Raw genomic sequence first — 19,703 nt, forward strand, 5'->3', positions numbered from 1 at the left:
TGTGCAGTTTTGTCACAACACAATGCCACAGATGTCTCGAGTTTTGAGGGAGTGTGCAATTGGCATGCTGACTACAGGAATATCCACCAGAGCTGTTGCCAGAGAATTGAATGTTAATTTCTCTACCATAAACTGCCTCCAACGTCGTATTAGAGAATTTGGCAGTACGTCCAGCCAGCCTCACAACCATACCACGTGTCACCACGACAGCCCAGGAGTTCCACATCCGGCCTCTTCACCTGTGGGATCTTCTGAGACCAGCCACCCAGACAGATGATGAAACTGAGGAGTATTTCTGTATGTAATAAAGCCCTTTTGTGGGGATAAACAAATTCTGATTGGCTGGGCCTGGTTCCCAAGTGGGTGGGCCTATGCCCTCCTAGGCAAACCCATGGCTGCGCACCTGCCCAGTCATGTGAAATGCATAGATTAGGGCCTAATTTATTTATTTAAATTTACTTATTTCCTTAGATGAACAGTAATTCAGTAAAATCGTTGAAATTGTTGCATGTTGTGTTTAAATTTTGTTCAGTATATTTTCAGTATAACATTGTTATTGATTACTGCATTGTTGGGTTAGAGCTTGCAAGAAAGGCATTTCACTGTACTTGTGCATATGACATTAAAACTTGAATATTTGCGGTGTATGATACTTTTGGTAAATAAACTCCAATAATCCATTAATTTAACATAAAATGTGCCAAATCAGTGTGCATTTCAATAAAGTGGATCCCTCTCTCATCCTCTGCTTTCCTTCATCTGTACTGATCGGAAATAACTGGACAGTTGAAAGCAAATCCCTTGTAAAGATCCACCACATTGCTTTCACCTGTCCTGTTCTTCTAATTAGTGCAAATGAGGGTGAAGAGAGAGGGATGAAGGCCCAACTACTGAGATGCACCAAAAATGATCTATTATATTGACACGCGTGGCAACTCTAACGACGGAAATACGTGTCCTCAATAAGGGGGATCGATTAATCTCGCACGGGCACACGTGTAGGCGTGTTTCGCACCGGCTGAAGGTGTATTGCATTCGATTTGGAACCGGGCTGCCTCCAGGGCATAAACCAGGTGCCGTGCCCCACTCTGTCTGACGGCGAAGTCGGCTCAAAACATGAGTAGCCATGAGTAGGATACTGTGTTTTCACACGCAAAAGTGATTGCTTTTGATATAAACGCTTTATATGCCTTCCCAATGGAAACTATTTTTAAAATTAAAACATTGATTTTATGGAAAAGATAAGTATGTTTCTGGATGATGCACCATGCTGTCTTGTTGCCAACATGACAGAGTGGCTCAGATTACTGTTCGATTCGATTCGCCCCAGGCCAGATGAATCGAACCCCCTCAATGATTGAAGGCAGGCAAGATCAGGTGGGACCATTCTAGCCAATGAGAGGGCAGATACGCGTCGTTATACTCAACATTGCCAGAATGCCACGTGCATCCATTTATATCAGTATATGTTTAACAGTTTAAACATTACGAAACGTGTATCTAATCAAATCAGCCTCACGTAATTCTACTCTCATATACCTCCTTACAAAAAAGGGCGTTGGCAGAATAAATCCTATCGATTCGCCTGTTCCTTTCTGCACGCACTCACCCTGATTAGAAGTGTAAAACAACACCTGTAGATTTCTCAGTCCATCACACCTGCACATTTAATTATCCCAACCTGAATCTGGCCACGGCTTCTTACCAGACTAGTTTACCTGGAGGAGAAGACGGATCGTTGTATCAGCCCTGGGAAGGTGTTGAGATGGAAGATCTGGAACTGAGAGAGGCGCAGAGAGAATACTTGGACTTTCTGGATGACGATGTAAGTACAGAGGAGAGTAGAATGTGTTAAATAAAAATCGAATAAATCAATCAAAAGTGTAGCTATTCATGTGAGGCAATGTAAGATGTGTTGCTTATTTATTTTGTAGCAAGATCAAGGCGTTAATCATGAGAGGGTCAGAAGTATGGTGTCAGAAAACCGGTGCCGCCTCATCGTGAACATCAACGACCTGAGAAGGAAGAACGAGAAGCGGGCCAAAGCGTGAGTATAGACCCTGACAAACCCAGTTGTTACTCGAGTTTTCCCACGTTGGACATTGAGTGAAGAGGAAATTCCCCCATCTTTTGGATGGCAGTGTAAGTCCTTAACTTATCTTTTGACAAAACTAAATGTTTTTCAAACCTTAGCCTTGATTAGGGTTTTAAACCTCTCGTTTTACATATCGAATCATGGTTATACCTTTCAAAATTGTCAGTACTATCCGAGATCCTTACAACGTCCATAATCTTGATATTAAATTAAATGTAAATTTCAATTAGGCGGAGAGATTAAATGTAAAGGATACCTAATAGCACGTACCATTTCAAAATGGCCCCCTTTAGGTTCAGAGATCAATCGCAATGTGATTAGAGAAAAAAACATGTGCAACTACTGGTTGTAACGTTCTCAGGGAAAATGGAAAGAGCCAGTGACACAACTTATGCGTTTGACCACTAAACCCACAGGTGCAACATCGAGACTTCCTGGAAGGCTTGCGCAACAGACCAGGGTTTGAGAAGTGAACAATTCTTCCTTAGTAGTTAATTTTTGCAAAATCTGAAGGCATAACCTAGATTCAAGCCACATTCTTAAGTAGTTGAACATGTTATTACTCAACTTGTGAAAGTGACAAACTGACATGTTTTCATTTTAGGCAAAAAATACTTTTATATCAAAGGAGTGCCTTTGATTTGATGGCCTGCACGTGTAGATTGGCGCAAGATGATTGTTAGACCCGAAAACGTATTTCTACGAATGAGCTTTGCTAGCCAAGTCACAATGACTACAATTGAGATCAGGGATTTCTATTTGAAAAGCTGTTTTATCCCACCATACTGTACAGCTTTTGTTAACAAGGCTACATATCTTTACTCCACATTTACTGGATTGGTTCAACAGTGCAGAATGAAGGAAAAAAGCATTCTCAAGGGGCAGGGGTTCCTAAAAAAAGAATGTGGCCCACAACCCCATTTTGATATCTGAAAATTATCCCACCCCAACCATGTGAAAAAAAATGCTAACAGTATTTCTGATTGTCTAATTCTCTGCATACTTTTAATGTGGGGCTGTGATAGTTAGTTGGAAATGAATGACATAATGTCTTAATTCACCACTACTAATGAGATGGGTGTGCTTGATGCATGTCACGTTGGCGCTTCTTTGTCAGGGGACGTGGTTGTTTAATCTCTGCAGTCACATCCAATCTGGATTGATATTTGGTTTTAATGCAGACGAGAGCACTGAATCCAGCTTCACACAGATTTGAGCTGGTGAATGGTATGAGTTTTTTATGATGCTTTCAAAAATACAAGGTAAAATCATGATGTCAATTATCTTCAGGTCGGCGCTCTAGAAAGAGGCCGAGTTCCTGAGTTGGAATGCCGAGTTGAATGACAGTTCAAAATGATTTTTCCCAGTCGGACCTCGCCCCGTCCTCCCCCAGAGTTCCCAGGTGTCTTTAACGCACTGAAGTCGGAATTCTAATATTTCAGAGTTCCCAGTTTTGATTGTATTTTTTATGCAGCATTAATGCTCAAGGGGAGACTGCAGGCCATTTATTCCCTTTTAGTCAGGAACCAAAACTCCTCCATAGTGACCCATGAATGTGTTGTCTGCAGCATTCAGTCACATGACAGCTCGATCAGCTGTTCAAATTAATTTACCAGTATGTCAACTGAGCCAGGGATCACAGTCAAATGGAATGGAAAGTATGTCCCAAAATGGTCTTTCCTAGCATTGGAGGTGAGCAGCCATCACTCATGTGGGACGCTTACTGATGCTGTTTTCTGTTAGAAACATGCACAGCCGAGGGAAGGGGGCATGGTTCGCATTTGAAATACTCTCTCTTCAATAAGTATTCTTTCCCCTGAATCCACTGACTCGGTCGCTCGTCTGTAGAATGTTTTTGTATTTCCCCTGCATGCTTGCGTTCAGTTCATTCAGTTTATCAAATACAATGCCGTAAAAAAGTACACTGAACAAAAATATAAACGCAAATAAAAGATCCCAGAAATGTTCCATATGCACAAAAAGCTTGTTTCTCTAAAATTGTGTGCACCAATGTGTTTACGTCTGTTAGAGTATTTCTTACTTGCCAAGGTAATCCATCCACCTGACAGGTATGGCATATCAAGAAGCTGATTAAACAGCATGATCATTACACAGGTTCACTTTCTGCTGGGGACAATAAAAGGTCACTCTAAAATATGCGGTTTTGGGACCCATGTCATCCAAAAAGTTAGACTTTTGAATCATCTGTCCACAGAACTTTCTTCCAAGACTCTTGATGATCATCCAGGTGCTTCCAGGAGCTGTTTGGTGAACTTGAGTCAACTACACTGCTCAAAAAAATAAAGGGAACACTTAAACAACACAATGTAACTCCAAGTCAATCACACTTCTGTGAAATCAAACTGTCCACTTAGGAAGCAACACTGATTGACAATACATTTCACATGCTGTTGTGCAAATGGAATAGACAACAGGTGGAAATTATAGGCAATTAGCAAGACACCCCCAATAAAGGAGTGGTTCTGCAGGTGGTGACCACAGACCACTTCTCAGTTCCTATGCTTCCTGGCTGATGTTTTGGTCACTTTTGAATGCTGGCAGTGCTTTCACTCTAGTGGTAGCATGAGACGGAGTCTACAACCCACACAAGTGGCTCAGGTAGTGCAGCTCATCCAGGATGGCACATCAATGCGAGCTGTGGCAAGAAGGTTTGCTGTGTCTGTCAGCGTAGTGTCCAGAGCATGGAGGCGCTACCAGGAGACAGGCCAGTACATCAGGAGACGTGGAGGAGGCCGTAGGAGGGCAACAACCCAGCAGCAGGACCGCTACCTCCGCCTTTGTGCAAGGAGGAGCAGCTGGAGCACTGCCAGAGCCCTGCAAAATTACCTCCAGCAGGCCACAAATGTGCATGTGTCTGGTCAGAAACAGACTCCATGAGGGCCCGACATCCACAGGTGGGGGTTGTGCTTACAGCCCAACACCGTGCAGGACGTTTGGCATTTGCCAGAGAACACCAAGATTGGCAAATTCGCCACTGGCGCCCTGTGCTCTTCACAGATGAAAGCAGGTTCACACGCACATGTGACAGTCTGGAGACGCCGTGGAGAACGTTCTGCTGCCTGCAACATCCTCCAGCATGACCGGTTTGGCGGTGGGCAGTCATGGTGTGGGGTGGCATTTCTTTGGGGGGCCGCACAGCCCTCCATGGGCTCGCCAGAGGTAGCCTGACTGCCATTAGGTACCGAGATGAGATCCTCAGACCCCTTGTGAGACCATATGCTGGTGCGGTTGGCCCTGGGTTCCTCCTAATGCAAGACAATGCTAGACCTCATGTGGCTGGAGTGTGTCAGCAGTTCCTGCAAGAGGAAGGCATTGATGCTATGGACTGGCCCGCCCGTTCCCCAGACCTGAATCCAATTGAGCACATCTGGGACATCATGTCTCGCTCCATCCACCAACGCCACGTTGCACCACAGAGTGTCCAGGAGTTGGCGGATGCTTTAGTCCAGGTCTGGGAGGAGATCCCTCAGGAGTCCATCCGCCACCTCATCAGGGGAATGCCCAGGCGTTGTAGGGAGGTCATACAGGCACGTGGAGGCCACACACACTACTGAGCCTCATTTTGACTTGTTTTAAGGACATTACATCAAAGTTGGATCAGCCTGTAGTGTGGTTTTCCACTTTAATTTTGAGTGTGACTCCAAATCCAGACCTCCATGGGTTGATAAATTTGATTTCCATTGATAATTTGTGTGATTTTGTCAGCACATTCAACTATGTAAAGAAAAAAGTAGTTAATAAGAATAGTTCATTCATTCAGATCTAGGATATGTTATTTTAGTGTTCCCTTTATTTTTTTGAGCAGTGTATTTGGATGACATGGGTCCCGTTATGTCTGGCAAAAACCAAACACTGCATTCAACAGTAAGAACCTCATACCAACAGTGAAGCATGGTAGCGTAATGGTTTGGGGATGCTTTGCTGCCTCAGGACCTGGATGACTTGCCTCAATAGAAGGAACCATGAATTCTGCTCTGTATCAGAGAATTCTACAGGACAATGTCAGGCCATCCATCTGATCTGAAGTGAAGCTGGGTCAAGCAGCAAGACAATTATCCTAAACACACAATCAAGTCTACATGAAAATGGCTAAAAAGCAACAATTTTGAAGTTTTGGAATGGCCTAGTCAAAGTCCAGACCTTATCCCAATTGAGAGGTTGTGGCAGGACTTGAAACGAGCAGTTCATGCTTGAAAACCCACAAATGTTGCAGAGTTACAGCAGTTCTGCATGAAAGAGTGGGCCAAAATTCCTCCACAGCGACATGACTCAACTACTACATTCAGCGTTTGGTTGGGGCCATTGCAGCTAAAGGTGGCACAACCAGTTGAGGGTAAGGGGGCAATGACTTTTTCCACACAGGGCAATTGGGTGTTGCATTACTTTGTTTATGAAATAAGTATGTAATTGTTGTTTGTTCCCTATATCTAATATTAGGTTTTGGTTAGAGATCTGATAACATTCACTATCAAAAATATGCGAAAGTTAGAAAGGGGGCAAATACTTTTTCACGGCACTGTATCTCTGTTACATAGGCAAGGATACATTTTCTTTTCATTAGTCAACCAAGTCTGTCTTTTTTTTTACCTCCATTGTGAATGACAACAGATCCCCTCTCAATGTGGAAAATCTGTCCAACACTCCTCGATAACCACCAAGTGTGAAATATATTTATCAAAAATATAAATACAACAATTTCAATGATTTGACAGTGTTAGTTCATATAATGAAATCAGTCAATTTAAATAAATATATTAGGCCCTAATCTATGGATTTCACATGAATGGGCAGGGGTGCAGCCATGGGTGGACCTGGGAATAGCTAGTCCCAGCCAGTCAGAATGAGTTTATCCTCACAAAAGTGCTTTATTACAGACACAAATACTCCTCAGTTTCATCAGCTGTCCGGGTGGCTGGATGTCAGACTATCCCGCAGGTGAAGAAGCCGGATGTGGAGGTCCTGGGCTGGCGTGGTTACACGTGGTTCATTCCTGCAGTCAGCATGCCAATTGCACACTCCCTCAAAATGTTAGACATCTGTGGCGTTGTGTGACAAAACTGCACATATTAGTGGCTTTTTATTGTCCCCAGCACAATGTGCACCTGTGTAATGATCATGCTGTTTAATCAGCTTCTTGATATGCCACACCTGTCAGATAGATGTATTATCTTGGCAAAGGAAAAATTATCATTAACAGGGATGTAAACAAATGTGTGCACAACATTTTAGAGAAATAAGCTTTTTCTGCATATGGAACATTTCTGGGAACTTATTTCAGCTCATGAAACATGGGACCAACGCTGCATGTTGTGTTCATATTTTTGTTCAGTAAAGAACATTGTCATGTTCTGATAACATATCGCAACATAGTTTTGCCAACAGGCATGCACACAGTGGATGTGGTTATAATGCAGCAGGTAACTTCGATTGGTATCTGAGTTCTGTGCTAAGCTCTGTTGCTGCTAGTTCCTCTTGGTGTATCATACAATGCGTCCATATAGCAGAGGGAGACACACATAACTAGAGTGTAGCGGTCTGCCCGCCATAGATAGATCCCTATCTGTGCAAAAGCCTACCATTCGATTCCATGGAATCTGTTTTTCGTCAATATAGGCGCTCAGCACTCTGAACATCCAATCTCCTGTGCCGTTCCATGCTCGGAAATTGTGAGAGAACAATGTGTCCTCGTGAATAGGACCCTCGGACATGTGTAGCGGGGGGGACCTATGCATGGTGTCGTGTCTTTGGCTATGCCGGATTAATTGCTATGACATACTATTCTATAAAATAATTTCTCCGTAATTAATATTATCTGATTGAACTAATCATGTAAATGTAATTAACTAGAGGGACACCACGAAATAATATTTATAGAGCTGTTATCTTCCGAATAAACTCTTAAAGATTTAGTAATATTTTACATCAATAGCAGTCAACATTAATCGTCATCTTATTCAGTCTCATCTGAAAGTTGTAAATCCTTGGTTATCTGCAAGAATCCTGGCTAACAAGTTGAATCAGCAATACAACATTTGGTTTAATTTATTTACTAAATACCTAACTAATCACACAATCACACATACACAATTAAATCATAACTTGATTACAAATTGCCGTCATAAAGGAAAACATCCCTAGCGGGCGGAATAGATATGACAGCTTGTTACACAAAGGAAAGGGGCTGGATTTTAGTGAAAGAGCGGGAGACTGGAACAGAGGCGAAGCTGTGCTATAGTAAATACAGTATCTTATGCATTCTAAATTACCGCCCATTTGGAAAAGGAAAATGCAATAAATATTTACTCTGAGCTGTGCTTCAGTAGGTTGGTGGTAGATGGAAGACCGTGTTGCCAAACCGAGTCCTCTGTCCTTTGAAGAATGTCTCTGGTGGTCACTGGATACGTTGTAGTAATGTCGTTGTGTAGTAGACGGGATACTCTGACTGTCCTTCCTAACCTGCGTTTGTAGCTGCTGTTGCCAACAACGTCTAGGAGGTATCACTTCTATAGTGAATACGAGTTCAAAGTTCATACCATTCACAACCAAAGTTCATGCTGATGTTGGCTTTGTCCTGTAGTTATTATCTGAACCATTCTGACATGGGATCGTCACCCTCATATCCTCGGAACAGGAAGTTATATTTTTGTCAATGGCTTTATATAGTGGAGGGAGAGGGGTGTGTCTGAAAGTTTATTACCCATGTCTCTTCATAGGGGCGGGCCACTGGTTGAGCAGAGGCCCAAACTTATGAAAACCCAAATCTCTCATTTGGAAGCTAAAATTACATTTCATCTCTTCACAAATAATTTCATATTCAAGCATTTGAATTAAACAACAATTCCATGTGAATCCGATACCTCTGATTTTTAGACTTTCCACAGTAGAGTTTGTCATCCTATCATTGATGAGAATGTCTCAGATGACAACCGAACTGACATAATATACCTTAAGTACCACCGCATATGTTCAGTTGGTCGGATTGCCAGAATATAGTTCATTTCCCCCCAACTTCTGATGTTCCCAGAATTTCTGTTAGCCAAAGGGTTTTCTTATGTCACATCAGTATAGTAGGGAGAGGGAAAAAGGGGGGAAAGAGGTATTTATGACTGTCATAAACCTACCCCCAGGCCAACGTCATGACAATGGGCATCTCGGCCCTCACAGCTTAAGTCCATTTGGAGAGCATAAGCCGGGGAGTTTCTGATTGCTAGCAGTAGCATAAATTCTGACAAAGGTGTTGATGTGAGTTTGTGCATATGCCTCCCCACACAAGGTGAAAACAATATCATTAGCGGCCGGTTATATCAGTCTCTGCAATGGTGTCATCGTGTAGTGGGTCTAGCCATTCACCGTGGGAATGATTCAAGTGCAATGGTCAAGTGTGGCCCTTTCCCATGATCTAAGGGCGCTCTCTGGTTGAATTTTATATACGAGTCATTTTCATTCCGATTAATGTTAACCAGAATATTATGTATTTTATTTCTTATTTTTCAGGATTTTGGAAATTCTCCCGTGACACCATTATCATATCAGGCGAACCCACATGGGGTCGCAACCCCTAGCTTGGGAACTGCTGAATAACTGAATTTCTTGTTCACTTAATTTTTCTCCTCAATTCATGCACCTTGTTGGAGAGCAAGGTAGCGGTGTTCCATTCCCTTTATTGATCCTTGAGTGACAAAGGCCAAGTGGTGGATTAAATGTTGTAATTGGTTTGAGGCCTGTGTATCTTATTTTGTATAAAATATACTTTTAAATACTCTTTTCAGCTTGCTGAAAGACTCCTTCAGTGAACTCGTTGCTTTCCAAAGAGCTCTGAAGGACTTGGTTGCATCCATCGACGCAACCTACGCCAAGCAGTTTGAGGAGTTCCATGTGGGGTTCGAGGGTAGCTTTGGAACCAAGCACGTGACCCCTCGAACCCTCGCGGCACGATATCTCGGGAACCTGGTTTGCGTGGAAGGAATCGTTACCAAGTGTAAGTATATAATGCATTTGAATGGCTCATTATTCAGATTGATCAATTGACCATTCTTTACCACAAAACCTTTCTTGGTTCCTCCTTATTAGAATTACACTACTGCAATCCCATTCAACGGAGAGGCTACTCAAAATAACTAACAGCCTGCATGTGTATCTGTGATTGTGGTAGGTTCTCTGGTGAGGCCTAAGATCACCCGTAGTGTCCACTACTGTCCAGCCACTAAGAAGACCTTGGAGAGGAAGTACACTGACCTGACCTCCCTGGACGCTTTCCCTTCCAGCTCCATATACCCTACCAAGGTGTGTAACTCGATGTGCAATTTTGAATGGTGCTCTATCCCTTCCCATGCTCCCCTATCTACAACATTCCTGCTACAGATATCACACAAACACACACTCCTTTGCCGCCTCTCTCTCCCTGGTCTATAGGATGAGGAGAACAACCCCTTAGAGACAGAGTTTGGGTTATGTGTCTATAAGGACCACCAGACCCTGACCATCCAGGAGATGCCTGAGAAGGCCCCTGCCGGACAGCTCCCCCGCTCTGTGGACATAATCGCTAACGATGACCTGGTCGACACGGTCAAACCGGGCGACCGTGTTCAGATGGTTGGGATCTACCGCTGTCTGCCGGCCAAACAAGGAGGTTTCACCTCTGGCACCTTCAGGTGGGTGGGTGTGGGAATGGGTCTATTTGTGTTCTACTTCCAAATAGTTTTGATGAAGGGTTGGGGTAAATTTCAATTCAGGAAGTAAATAAAAATACCTGTTGCTTTTCAGTTATTTTATTTTCGTGAACACAACCTTCTGTTTAATGCAGGACAATTCTGCTGGCCAATCACGTGAAGCGGATGAGTAAAGAAATCGTGCCGACCTTTTCTGCTGAAGATATTACTAAAATCAAGAAGTTCTGTAAAGCCCATTCTAAAGTAAGTCACTGACTCTAAAGAGTTGCATTGAACTCTGATGGGAAACTCTACTACAGTAGCTTGTGGTAGAGCATTTAAAATGACGACAAAGGTGTTGTATACAATCAGACGATCGGATCACTTCTTGGCATACAAACTGTTACATCACATTTGGCATACAGTGTATTCGGAAAGTATTCAGATCCCTTAACTTTTTCCACATTGTTACATTAGACTTATTCTAAAATTGATGAAATGTTTTTCCTCAATCTACACACAATACTCCATATTGACAAAGCAAAAACAGGTTTGTAGACATTTTTGCAAATGTATTACAAATAAACTGAAATATCACATTTACGTAAGTATTCAGACCCTTTACTCAGTACTTTGTTGAAGCACCTTTGGCAGTGATTACAGCCTAGAGTCGTCTTGGGTATGATGCTACAAGCTTAGCACACATATATTTGGGGAGTTTCTTCCATTCTTCTCTGCAGATCCTCTCAAGCTCTCTCAGGTTGGATGGGGAGCGTTGGTGCACAGCTATTTTCAGGTCTCCAGAGATGTTAGATCGGGTTCCAGGCCGGGCTCTGGCTGGGCCACTCAAGGACATTCAGAGATTAGTCCCGAAGCAACTCCTGCATTGTCTTGGCTTTGTGCTGAGGGTTGTTGTCCTGTTGGGAGGTGAACCTTCGTCCCAGTCTGAGCTCCTGAGCGCTCTGGAGCAGGTTTTCATCAAGGATCTCTCTATACTTTGCTCTGTTCATCTTTCCCTCGATCCTGACTAGTCTCCAAGTCCCTGCCACTGAAAAATATCCCCACTGCATGACGCTGCCACCACCATTCTTCACCGTAGGGATGGTGCAAGGTTTCTTCCAGACGTGACACTTGGTATTCAGGCCAAAGAGTTCAGTCTTGGTTTCATCAGACCAGAGAATCTTGTTTCTCATAGTCTTAGTCCTTTCGGTGCCTTTTGGCAAACTCCAAGCGGGCTGTCATATGCCCTTTACTGAGGTGTAGCTTCCGTCTGGCCACTCTACCATAAAAGCCTGATTGGTGGAGTGCTGCAGAGATGGTTGTCTTTCTGGAAGGTTCTCCCATCGCCACAGAGGAACTCCGGAGCTCTGTCAGTGACCATCGGGTTCTTGGACCAAGGCCCTTCTCCCCCGATTGCTAAGTTTGGCAGGGCGGCCAGCTCTAGGAAGAGTCTTGGCGGTTCCATGCTTTTTCCATTTAAGAATGATGGAGGCCACTTATTGTGTACCTTCAATGCTGCAGACATTTTTTGGTACCCTTTTCCAGATTTGTACCTTGACACAATCCTGTCTCGGAGCTCTAGGGACAATTACTTCAACCTCATAGCTTGGTTTTTGCTCTGACATGCACTGTCAACTGTGGGACCTTATATAGACAGGTGTGTGCCTTTCCAAATCATGTCCAATCAATTGAATTGGTGTATTTAAGTTGTAGAAACATCTCAAGGATGATTCATGGAAACAGGATGCACCTGAGCTCAATTTTGAGTCGCATGGCAAAGGGGCTGAACACTTATGTAAATTAATTAGCAAAAATTACCAACCTGCTGTTGCTTGTCATTATGGGGTATGTCTAGATTGAGGATTTTTATTTAATCAATTTTTGAACAAGGCTGAAAAGTAACAAAATGTGGAAAAACTCAAAGGGTCCGAATGCACTCTATACCAGTTGGCTCATTTGATACCAATGCTCTTCAATCATACACATGTCAGTTTTCTGTGTCATGATTGTTTTACAGGATGTGTTTGAGCATCTGAGCTGCTCGCTGGCTCCCAGTATACATGGCCATGAGTACATAAAGAAGGCCATTCTGTGTCTCCTGCTGGGGGGCAACGAGACCAACCTGGAGAATGGGACACGTATCCGTGGAGACATCAACATACTGCTGATTGGTCAGTCGTATAGTCAACCACTACTATTGATGGGTTGGAGTCATTTGCAAGACTTCTGTGGTCTCGCTCTATGGTTGTGTCCTGATTCTTCTCTGCAAGTGTACACCTGCACACTTCACATCATGGGTCTAACCATGGTGGGAACTCCGTCTGGCTGGTGGGAACTCCACCAGCCAGAGGTGGCTGATGCTAACACCAATCCAATGCTTTCAAATCCATGACAGGAAGCACACTTTACACGAAGGGTGGCACATCGGGATGTAGCTTAACATTGAACTCAATGCGTGGCCTTTTCTGTTTGGTGTCTAACTTGGTTGGTCTCTCTCTGGTCAGGTGACCCGTCGACGGCTAAGTCCCAGCTGCTGCGCTACGTCCTGCACACTGCTCCGCGGGCCATACCAACTACAGGACGTGGATCAACTGGCGTGGGGTTGACCGCCGCTGTCACCACAGACCAGGAGACTGGTATGGAAAACTATTTAGGGATGTCATTTTTAATGATTGTGCTCTTGGTATTTGTCTGCATGCTGTTATTCCCGCTCCATCCACCTTCATACAAATGGAGTTCCCGCAGAGAAAAATATAATTCTTGAAGCCGATACTCCTTCCTCTTTCACCTATTTACCATAATTATTATCCCACTCTGCATACCACTCACGCTATGCACACACTTCTGTTCATACCCCTTTCTCGCTATGTCTCCATCCCTCTCACTTCCTCTCCAGGTGAGCGGCGGCTGGAGGCCGGGGCTATGGTGCTGGCAGACAGAGGAGTGGTGTGCATCGACGAGTTTGACAAGATGTCTGACATGGACCGCACAGCCATCCACGAGGTGATGGAACAGGGCCGTGTCACCATCGCTAAGGCTGGCATAATGGCCAGGCTCAACGCCCGCTGCAGTGTGCTAGCCGCCGCTAACCCAGTCTACGGCAGGGTGAGACGAGCTAATGCTAACCCAGTCTGTCTATATAATCTAAGACCATGTACAGTGCTGTGACAAAGTGTTTGCCCCCTTTCTAATAAAGGGATCCTGAGTGAACAAGAAACACAACAATTACATATTTCATAAACAAAGTTCTGCAACACCCATTGGCCCCTTACACTCAAGCTGTTGTGCCACCTTTAGCTGCAATAACTGTAATCAAACGCTTCCTCACGTCGCTGTGGAGGAATTTTGGCCTACTCTTTCATGCAGAACTGCTGTAACTCGGCAACATTTGTGGGTTTTCAAGCATTTACTGCTCATTTCAAGTCCTGCCACAACCTCTCAATTGGGATAAGGTCTGGACTTTGACTAGGCCATTCCAAAACTTCAAATTTGTTGGTTTTTAGCCATTTTAATGTAGACTTGATTGTGTGTTTAGAATAAGTGTCTTGCTGCATGACCCAGCTGCATTTCAGGTCACAGATGGATGGCCTGACATTGTCCTGTAGAATTCTTTGATACAGAGCAGAATTCATGGTTCCTTCTATTGAGGCAAGTCGTCCAGGTCCTGAGGCAGCAAAGCATCCCCACACACGTTGCTGATTTAAAGCAGTTCTGCATGGAAGAGTGGGCCAAAATTCCTCCAAAGCGACGTGAGAGACTGATCAACTACAGGAAGCATTTGGTTTGCAGTCATTGCAGCTAAAGGTGGCAAAACCAGTTTTTGAGTTTAAGGGGGCAATTACTACTTCACACAAGGGAATTAGGTTTTGCGTAACTTTAAATAAATAAAATAATGACTTCTTTTTTTTAACGCCAGTTCCCTTTTCCTAATATTAGGTTTTGGTTGAAGATCTGATTAACATTCAGTATGAAAAATAGAGAATCATTAAGGGGGCAAATACTTTTTCACGGCACTGTATAACAGGATGTCACAGCTACTTGCCAATAATCCTCCATCTCAATAACTGGAATACATAGACTTTCCTCACAGCTTTCTTAATGCACCGTCATCGGGCTCGATCTGGATAAGGCTTTGCAAAGATTCGCCAATCTTGATCACATAAGTCGTTTTTTGGGATGCAAGTTAATTTGTAGGTTAGTTTTCTTTGTGCGGGTCAATCCATTTTGTACACACTGTTCATGTCTCTGTGACAACCTATGTACGTTTTCTTTTACCTATCCTTACAGTACGACCAGTATAAGACTCCCATGGAGAACATCGGTCTGCAGGACTCTCTGTTGTCTCGGTTCGACCTTCTCTTCATTGTTCTGGACCAGATGGATGCAGACAGTGACAGGAAGGTCTCGGAGCATGTTCTACGCATGCACCGCTACAGAGCACCAGGGGAGCAGGAGGGAACAGGTGGGGTACACTAGTGACTAAATACACACAGCTTCTCATTCAAAAGAACAAAGCTCATTTTTATCACCAAACCAGTGGAAATTATTTCTGACTTTGTTGCTCAGTATCTGATCTGTTGATTGATGCCCCTGTACCCTGCAGCCATGCCCATGGGCAGCACTGTGGATGTGTTCGCCACGGAGGACCCCAACATCACAGAACCCGCCAAACAGGAACTCCAGATCTACGAGAAGAAGCACAATGTCCTGCACGGACACCGGAATAAAAAGTATCCAGCAAAACCTTCTTTATATTAATTATTTAAACACAACAAACCTAATCTTAAAGGCGCTGTATTAATCACTCGTAGTACAGTACACATTATGTTCTTATAGAACCCCTGCCTTTTTCTGACAATCCATGGCTTTGTGTGTAAACCCCTTTATGATGGTGTCTGTCATCCTCCAGGGAGAAAGTAGTTACCATGGAGTTTATCAGGAAGTACATCCACGTGGCTAAGCTGGTGAAGCCTGTTCTAACCCAGGAGGCATCAGACCACATAGCAGAGGAGTACTCCAAGCTCCGCAGCCATGACCAAGTGAACGCCGAATCAGCCAGGGTCTGTAGTACTTACATACACTATATTACCAAAAGTATGTGGCGGACACCTGCTCGTTAAACATCTCATTCCAAAATCATGGGCATTATATGGAGTCGTTGTCACCCCCCCCCCCCCCCCCCCCCTTGCTGTTATAACAGCCTCCACTCTTCTGGGAAGGCTTTCCACTAGCTATTGTAACATTGCTGTGGGGACTTGCTTCCATTCAGCCACGAGCATTAGTGAGGTCGAGCACTGATGTTGGGCGATTAGGCCTGGCTCGCAGTCAGCGTTATAATTCATAATTCACAATCCTGTATGTAAAATAATTGATTGTCTGTATCATTAATCATGGCACTATTGGTTTGGCAATGTCTGCTTCAAATAGACATTGTACTTTGTTTGATGGGTTGTCTGCCATGTAGACAATGCCGGTGACAGCCCGAGCGCTAGAGACAATGATACGATTGTCCACTGCCCACGCCAAAGCCCGCATGAGCAAGACCACAGACTTGGTTGACGCAGAGGCTGCCCTGGAGCTCATGCAGTTTGCCTACTTTAAAAAGGTAACGTTGGGATCAAACAATTTGACACTGGATACATTAACTTTATGGATAGGTTTTAATTCATGTTGCTATGTATACTGTCATGTCTACATGTAGATTCTGGAGAAGAGGAGGAAGGTTGTAGAGGACGACATGAGTGTGACTCAGAGCCAATCCCAGAGCCAGGTGGCCAGTCAGAGGACAAGCACCAGGTCTGAGCCCATATTCAAAAAGCAGCTCTGACTAAGAATACTGGTTATAGGATCAGTTCAGCATTTTGGATCATAATGAAAAATATTATACAATAGATTTTATTTCGCTCTTTTCATTACGAGAATCTGAGGCTTCAATAAAAAACAAACTAAATCAAATCTAGGGTTCTGGCAGTTCATGGACGATTTTCTTCTAGAGCGTCAGACGATGGGGTGACCGTTATAGTACAGTGGCTTGCGACGTATTCACCCCTTGGCGTTTTTCCTATTTTGTTGCCTTACAAACACCCCCCAAAAAACAATTTAATTCCAGGTTGTATCATTTGATTTACACAACTTGCCTACCACTTTGAAGATGCAAAATATTTTTTATTGTGAAACAAACAACAAATAAGACAAATTGAACTATTCACCCCCCAAGTCAATACTTTGTAGAGCCATCTTTTTGCACCAATTACAGCTGCAAGTATCTTGGGGTATGTCTCTATAAGCTTGGCACATCCAGCCACTGGTATTTTTGCCCATTCTTCAAGGCCAAACTGTTCCAGCTCCTTCAAGTTGGGTGGGTTCTGCTGGTGTACAGCAATCTTTAAGTCATTACACAGATTCTCAATTGGATTGATGTCTGGGCTTTGACTAGGCCATTCCAGGACATTTAAATGTTTCCCCTTAAACCACTCGAGTGTTGCTTTAGCAGTATGCTTAGGATCATTGTCCTGCTGGAAGGTGAACCTCTGTCCCAGTCTCTAATCTCTGGAAGACTGAAACAGGTTTCCCCCAAGAATTTCCCTGTATTTAGCACCATCCATCATTCCTTCAATTCTGACCAGTTTCCCAGTCCCTGCTGAGGAGAAACATCCTCACAGCATGATGCTGCCACCACCATTCTTCATTGTGGGGATGGGTTTTCTCGGTGATGAGGTGTTTGGTTTGTGCCAGACAAGTGTTTTCCTTGATGGCCAAAAAGCCCAATTTCAGTCTCATCTGACCAGAGTACCTTCTTCCATATGTTTGGAGAGTCTCCCACATGCCTTTTGGCGAACACCAAACGTGTTAGCAAATTTTTTTCTTTAAGCAATGGCTTTTTTTCGGGCCACTCTTCCTTAAAGCCCAGCTCTGTGGAGTGTATGGCTTAAAGTGGTCCTATGGACAGATACTCCAATCTTCGCTGTGGAGCTTTGCAGCTCCTTCAGGGTTATTTTTGGTCTCTTTGTTGCCTCTGATTAATGTCCTCCTTGCCTGGTCTAAGTATTGGTGGGCGGCCCTATCTTGGCAGGTTTGTTGTGGTGCCATATTCTTTCAATTTTTTTAAATGGTTTTAATGGTGCTCTGTGGGATGTTCAAAGGTAGATTTTTTTTTTTATATATATATATAACCTAACCCTGATCTCTACTTCAAGTTTGTCCCTGACCTGTTTGGAGAGCTCCTTGGTCTTCATGGTGCCCCTTGCTTAGTGGTGTTGCAGACTCAGGGACCTTTCAGAACAGGTGTGTGTGTGTGTATATACTAAGATCATGTGACACTTAGATTGCACACAGGTGGACTAACTAATTGTGACTTCTGACGGGTAATTGCTTGCACCAGATCTTATTTAGGGGCTTCATAGCAAAGGGGTGAATACATATGCACGCACCACTTTTCTGTTTTTTATTTTTATTTTTTTATTTTAAACAAGTACATTTTTCACCTCACCAATTTGGACTATTTTGTGTGTCCATTACATGAAATCCAAATAAATCTATTTAAATCGCAGGTTGTAAGGCAACAAAATGGGAAAAACGCCAAGAGGGATGAGTACTTTTGCAAGGCACTGTATAGACAAGGGAACCTGATCCCAGATGAGTGCTCTTACTCAGACATTTTTTAAATACAGGCCCTAATCTCAAGGATGCAGGAACTGGAGAGATTGGTTGCATCAAAGACTAGGTCTGAATAATCTTAAATGGCTACCTACCTTTGTCTCCTTTCCTTCATGCTCAGGAAGCGTACCTGTGTGGGTAAGGAAAACATGGATGGGGCAGAGTCTGACCCTTATGAGTTTGAGGATGAGGAACACGGTAAGGCACGCACACACCCTGCACGTACAAGATCTGTCTGTACCCCACCTGGTCACCAATAGAGCTCAGTTCTTAGGGTTATAAACCATTTCAATCTGCACCATTGTAAATACTTTACTATTTTAATGACTAAGAATCATCATACATTTCTCATCCCTCTCTTTCTCCCTCCTAGCCCAGTCTATTTTGAAACCCAAGAATGCTACCTCTCAGAGCCTGAAGAAGCCAGGACAGGACATCAGACAGGACAGGTACATCTCCCTTTATTTCAGTAACCTTAACTCTACTGGACATTACTAGTCACAGAGTACTGTACCACTTAGCTACTCTGTCAGAACTGGTGATTTTAGAGGTAGGCTACACCTTGTCAGGGATTGGAACTGCTCAAACACTAAACAAAATCAACCTCTAAGCCTGTTGCAGGAAGAATGGCATGAAGAATTTGTAAAAATTACTGGCCCATTTATCCGCTCTTCAGAGACGGTCAAGGTGGGATAACGTTCGTGTGTGTGTTCTCAGACCCCTCCTGCCCAGGCTGAAGCTATTTAAGGCTGCTCTGATGAAGGCCTTTCAGACTACACGTTCCCAGTCTGTAGCGGTGACGGAGCTCCTGACCCTGGTCAATAAGACCACACACGGTCAGGACGACCATGAGTTTGACGAGCAGGAGGTCGAGAAGCTGCTGGGGCGCATGCAGGACGACAACCAGGTCATGATGTCAGAGGGCGTGGTCTTCCTAATTTAGAGCTGGGACAGCCAATCACAAGAGCCAGTCCCAACCTGTCTGGTCATCATGAACTGTCTCTAATAAATGGGTTGAGCATGAAATGTGGTCTGGAGTTTGTTCAAATGTAAATGTGGAGTTATTGAAAGGCCCTCTGTAAGTGTGGAGTTTATCCAGGAACCAGTGATTGGTAGTAGTTTTAACTGCAAACTGGAGGCAAGACTATAGTTTGTTTTATTAGATAATTTTTGATGTGGAATGGATCAATTTCACTTACAATAACATACAATGTATTTTCCATTGTTGGTCACAGTTTCTTATGAAGAGATGGAAGGTCAGTGTCAGATTTTCCTGTAAAGAT

At 43.7% G+C, this 19,703-nt stretch overlaps 1 protein-coding gene across 1 annotated transcript; it reads left to right on the top strand.

Moving 5' to 3' along the window:
* Window positions 1-1,765: 1,765 nt before the first annotated feature.
* Window positions 1,766-19,363, top strand: mcm3l (MCM3 minichromosome maintenance deficient 3 (S. cerevisiae), like). Its single transcript, XM_039001746.1, has 17 exons — window positions 1,766-1,825; window positions 1,935-2,047; window positions 9,886-10,094; window positions 10,269-10,399; window positions 10,529-10,767; window positions 10,920-11,028; window positions 12,782-12,935; window positions 13,269-13,400; window positions 13,661-13,869; window positions 15,052-15,226; window positions 15,368-15,494; window positions 15,674-15,824; window positions 16,229-16,369; window positions 16,466-16,560; window positions 18,542-18,618; window positions 18,794-18,869; window positions 19,138-19,363. Exons 1-17 carry the CDS (start codon window positions 1,766-1,768, stop codon window positions 19,361-19,363), a joined length of 2,424 nt encoding a protein of 807 aa, XP_038857674.1.
* Window positions 19,364-19,703: the final 340 nt, after the last annotated feature.

Source organism: Salvelinus namaycush, chromosome 10 (genome assembly GCF_016432855.1).
Source record: "Salvelinus namaycush isolate Seneca chromosome 10, SaNama_1.0, whole genome shotgun sequence".
Lineage (NCBI taxonomy): Eukaryota > Metazoa > Chordata > Actinopteri > Salmoniformes > Salmonidae > Salvelinus > Salvelinus namaycush.

Coding starts and splice junctions, on each gene's coding strand:
- mcm3l (XM_039001746.1), top strand. CDS start 1,766: ATGGAAGATCTGGAACTGAGAGAGGCGCAGAGAGAATACTTGGACTTT. Junction 2,048..9,885: donor AACGAGAAGCGGGCCAAAGC/GTGAGTATAGAC, acceptor TACTCTTTTCAG/CTTGCTGAAAGACTCCTTCA. Junction 10,400..10,528: donor GCTCCATATACCCTACCAAG/GTGTGTAACTCG, acceptor CCTGGTCTATAG/GATGAGGAGAACAACCCCTT.